Here is a 5,000-nt window from a genome sequence, read left to right on the forward strand (position 1 = left end):
ACCATCATACTTAACAAATTCTAATCACCTGATGGGAATTGTTCGATATTTTTCTCCAACTAAGTAGGTGTTAAAAATATGATACAGACTGTCTCTTTAAGCGTAAAAAACTGTAAAGGGCTTTCACTCTACTGGCATTGACTAATGATTCTTCGAAATTCAACGAAGCCACTCAAATTAATGAGAGAATTCATTAAAAGTTCATGGTAACTGATTCTATTATAATATTTTGAAACTGGGTTACACTAGTCGAAGGAACATTAGTTGCATGATTTTATATTTTATCACGTTAAAATAAAGCCATATATTAATGTTTATAACAGTCGATAAGATTTGTAAACCCAGTTACCAAAATAATTAGATGTCTCACATATATTCCCCAGTTGTCAGGGATCAAAGTATTTCATGGCATTAAATCATCCAGGTTATTCAGTATTAAACTAACGCCAAATTTTATCATTAATTCATTTTACTGCCATTATTATTATTATTATTATTATTATTATTATTATTATTATTATTATTATTATTATTATTATTATTATTATTATTATTATTATTATTATTATTATTATTAGCTAAACTAAAACCATAGTTGGAAAAGTAGGATGCTCTAAGCCCAAGGACTCAACAGGGAAAATAGTCTAGAGAGGAAAGGAAATAGAGAAATAAATAAACTATGAAAAAAAGAAAATAAAATATCTCAAGAACAGTCACAATATTAGAAAAATAGAATATTTTAAGAAAAGCAACAACATTAAAACAGATCTTTCGTATAAAAACTATAGGAAGAAGACCTATGTCAGCCTGTTAAACATAAAAACATTTTCTGTAAGTTTGAGCTTTTGAAGTTCTACCGATTCAACTAATCGATTAGCTAAAATATCATACTATCAAACCTTAATCATTAAAAACTAAACATGAAATAACAATTAATTTCACGATTCCTGGATATCAAAGCCATATACTTATGTTCATAACAGTCGTTAAGACATGTAGACTTAGTTACCAAAAGAATCATAGTCTCACAATCATTCCCCGGTTATCAAAAGGTAAGATAAATTCAAAACGTAACTCTAGTCATTTTTTTCCAAACAATTCTTACTTTCTCGTCACAGGAGATTCAAAGGTCTTGAGCCTAGACTGGCTTCTGGAAGGAGTCGAGATAGATACCACTTGGGCATCGGCTGAAAAGGGCGTGGTGATCAACCAACTTACCATCAGCGGACTGGAACAGACACACCGGAACTCCCGTCTCACTTGTCGCCTTACGACCTCTGACCCAGCGCATACTCACATTGCTGCCAACATTACCGATGCCTCTACCATCATCACAATGTTCTGTGAGTACAGAGACTGACACCGTTATTATTATTATTATTATTATTATTATTATTATTATTATTATTATTATTATTATTGTTAGCTATGCTATAAGCCCACGGGCTTCAACAAGAAAAAATAGCCCTGTGAGGAAAGGAAATGAGGAAATAAATAGACTACAAGAGAAGCAATGAAAAATTCAGATAAAATATTTGAAGAACAGTACCAGCATTGAAAATAGAGTTTATATATATATACATATATGTGTATATGTACAGTATATATATATATATATATATATATATATATATATATATATATATATATATATATATATATATATATATATATCTATATATATATACATATATATATATATATATATATGTATATATATATATATATATATATATATATATATATATATATATATATGTATATATATATATATATATATATATATATATATATATATATATATATATATATATAATATAATATAATATGTAATATATAAAAAGAGACTTATGCTAGCCTGCTCAACTTAAAAACATTCGCTGTAAGTTTGAACTTTGGAATTTAGTTCCCCACTCTATCATAACATCTGTGATTTGTATGCCATGAAGTAGTCTAAAAGCCAATATTATAATATTTCCAAGGAAATTGTAAGTTACAAGTTTATAGATGAATTACTTTACATGTCATTCACTGTTAAAAGCCGTAATTTTAATCGGAAATTCTTCGTAAAAATATACTGTTCTCAGCCGTACTTCAGTAAAATACAGGCCACCGTAATTTTACCTGACTTTGTTATTGTCTTTTACGGGTTGGTGACCGTAATATCACTCCTTTTCGTCAATATATCCTTTTTTAAAAACGGTGAAGTTCCTGCAATAAATGTTGCCAGGCATTTACCGTTTTTTTTTTTTTTTGGCAAATTTTTTAATAATGTTGAGAACAGTTTTTACATACCCAACTAAATCTATGTTCACAAAAGATCGTTGTTTTTCTTTTGTTGTTTATCTCCTATCTGTTTTAGAATGGTAATGAGGTCAAACATTTGAGCAAAAGGCATGTAAGAATTCTATTTCTAATAATACTTATGAGTTTTGGGCTCCCTTTTTATTTATGCATCTTTCAGGATAATTAAATTTATTATAGCTAAAAGAAAATATAAACAGATCTTTCTAGACGACTAGAATAACATATATAAAATCAACAGAAAAGGAAATTCTATTTCTTGTAGAGTACGAATAATTTATCTATAACTAACACTGTCTATTGAACTCAGTTTTAGTTATTTAAAAACTAAACTAATTCACAGCTTGAGTGAAAAGGCCTAGGTAAGAAAAGTAAAATTTTTTTCAAAGAACACAAAAGTCTAGTGATAACACTACGTTCTGTACATTAGTAAGATTTAGTGATGTTAAAAAGAAATGATTCTTATAACAGTTTTTCAATTCTTCCTTTGAACCTCTCTCACTCCATTGCATGATGGCGCTATTATCACTTTTTTATCGGTAGTTTTTCGGCCACTGTTTCATTAAGTAGACTTAAAATCTTTTCCCCTTAGAATTTCTCGTAAAATTCTTCAATCTAGCTTCTTATATATTCATTCTGTTGAAATTGGGAATTCTAGGCATGCGCAGTCAGATGACTTTTTTTTTTTTTCCCTCCGTTTACTCTGGAATTCTTCCCATGCACTCATGTTCCCCGTATCACATCTCTTCTGGCTCTATCTCTTCCGCCTTTCAAGGGGCGGCTCTATCTCTTCCTTCAGAAATTCCGACCAATTTCTCTTGGTCAACTTTTTATTGCTTCCCTCAGATGTATTACATATAAACGGCATAGAGCCATAACTCTATCAGGCTTTAAAAAATGACAGCAATAAAACAACTCTCGCACTGATACAACACCATTTAACGCGTAGGATGCTAGGAAAGACTGCTGAATTCGTTGGCTATTTTGTATTTTTCGTCTAAAAAGTCACGGAGTTCACCGCCAACCTCAGATCAGTGGGGCGATGTTCCCTACCCCTTTTTCAGTTAGCTCAGCTATTGTCCCTCCAGAAAACTGCGACTATTTTTTTAAACGAGGAACAACGAGACTGGCAATCAGATGGTCTGATGTAACCATGGTATAAAAAAAGAAATGGGAAAATGCCAGGATTTAACCTCCATGAAAGATATTGACCCGCCTTTAAAACAATGGAGTGTTACAGGACACAGGGAAATCGGAATATGGTGAAAGAAAGTCTGATTCTTGGGATGAGACAGACAAAGGAGGTCAATTCTAAGATTTATGATATGTATTAGGGGACATTTAAAGAGCATCTACGCATGATGATTCCAAGAAGTATCAAGAAGCTAACTAATTCTCAGACAGGGTATTTGTATGATGATTTATGTAAAGGAAGGGTGTAACAAATAACGTTTAACTATGTTTACAATGCCTTTTTTTTCTGCTGGCTAAATCCCATGAAGAAAGGGACCCGCACGGATATCAATACATCAATCAGATCGTACAATTCTTCATTGTATTATTTAAATAACGATAGTTTTGTTGAGAGAGAGAGAGAGAGAGAGAGAGAGAGAGAGAGAGAGAGAGAGAGAGAGAGAGAGAGAGAGAGAGAGAGAGAGAGGACCGTTCATAAAGGTGAAGGGTTATGCAAGTGCTGTGGCATTTGCCCAGCCAGTAAACAAAAGAGTATTAAACTCCCTCTTTCCTTCCTACATCTTTTAAGCACCCGATATGACAGGTAATTTACTGGCTAATGGGGATGCCCTTCTGAGTAATGTGTCGGTTAACTTTACTTATTATTTTTTTTGTCATATCCTCACCGGATGGGATAAATTCCGCTGGATACGAGCCATCTCCAGCTCGGGCGTGTTAGGATTAATAAAAAGGTTGTCGAGCTTTGATTGAATTTGAAGACTGATGGTTTACTAAACTGTTTAGGGATAGATAATGTAGGCTCTTTTCTAAATTATTTCATAACATTTTCTAGCAAATGACATCCTTACGGGTGCGTACGAGTACATATTCCAAGCGTAAACAGATAATTTATTTGGATTTACATTAACCATTAATATTCTGCACACACATATGTATGCATGTATAAGTATGCGCATATACTTATGTATACATTCATACATACACACATACATATATATATATATATATATATATATATATATATATATATATATATATGTGTGTGTGTGTGTGTGTGTGTGTGTATGTATATATACAGTATATATATATATATATATATATATATATATATATATATATATATATACTTACATATATACATACATACACACACACACACACACACATATATATATATATATATATATATATATATATATATATATATATATATATGTATATATACATACATATATATATATATATATATATATATATATATATATATATATATATATATATATATATATATATATATATTGTATATATATACACATATAGATATATACATTGATCTCACTTTGAAACAGGTTTAATCACTTAGCACAAATATAATGTTCAACTCCGATTCGGCACCATAAAAAGAAATCGTAGAAATCCGTTCGTTAGAAAGTTAGAGGTCGGTTTCCCCTAAGAAGATTTCCGACTTCCTCCAAAGTTCTGAAATGAGTTACACTTCAAAC

The 5,000-nt window shown here is 30.8% G+C and overlaps 1 protein-coding gene across 1 annotated transcript in view; it reads left to right on the top strand.

Annotated features, from left to right (window-relative positions):
* Positions 1 to 5,000, top strand: part of LOC137643628 (uncharacterized) — a 233,985-nt gene that overhangs the window by 172,810 nt on the left and 56,175 nt on the right. The window contains 1 exon segment of the mRNA XM_068376348.1: positions 1,119 to 1,343. Coding sequence (XP_068232449.1) covers positions 1,119 to 1,343 — 225 coding nt within the window.

This window comes from Palaemon carinicauda, chromosome 7 (assembly GCF_036898095.1).
Source record: "Palaemon carinicauda isolate YSFRI2023 chromosome 7, ASM3689809v2, whole genome shotgun sequence".
Classification (NCBI taxonomy): domain Eukaryota; kingdom Metazoa; phylum Arthropoda; class Malacostraca; order Decapoda; family Palaemonidae; genus Palaemon; species Palaemon carinicauda.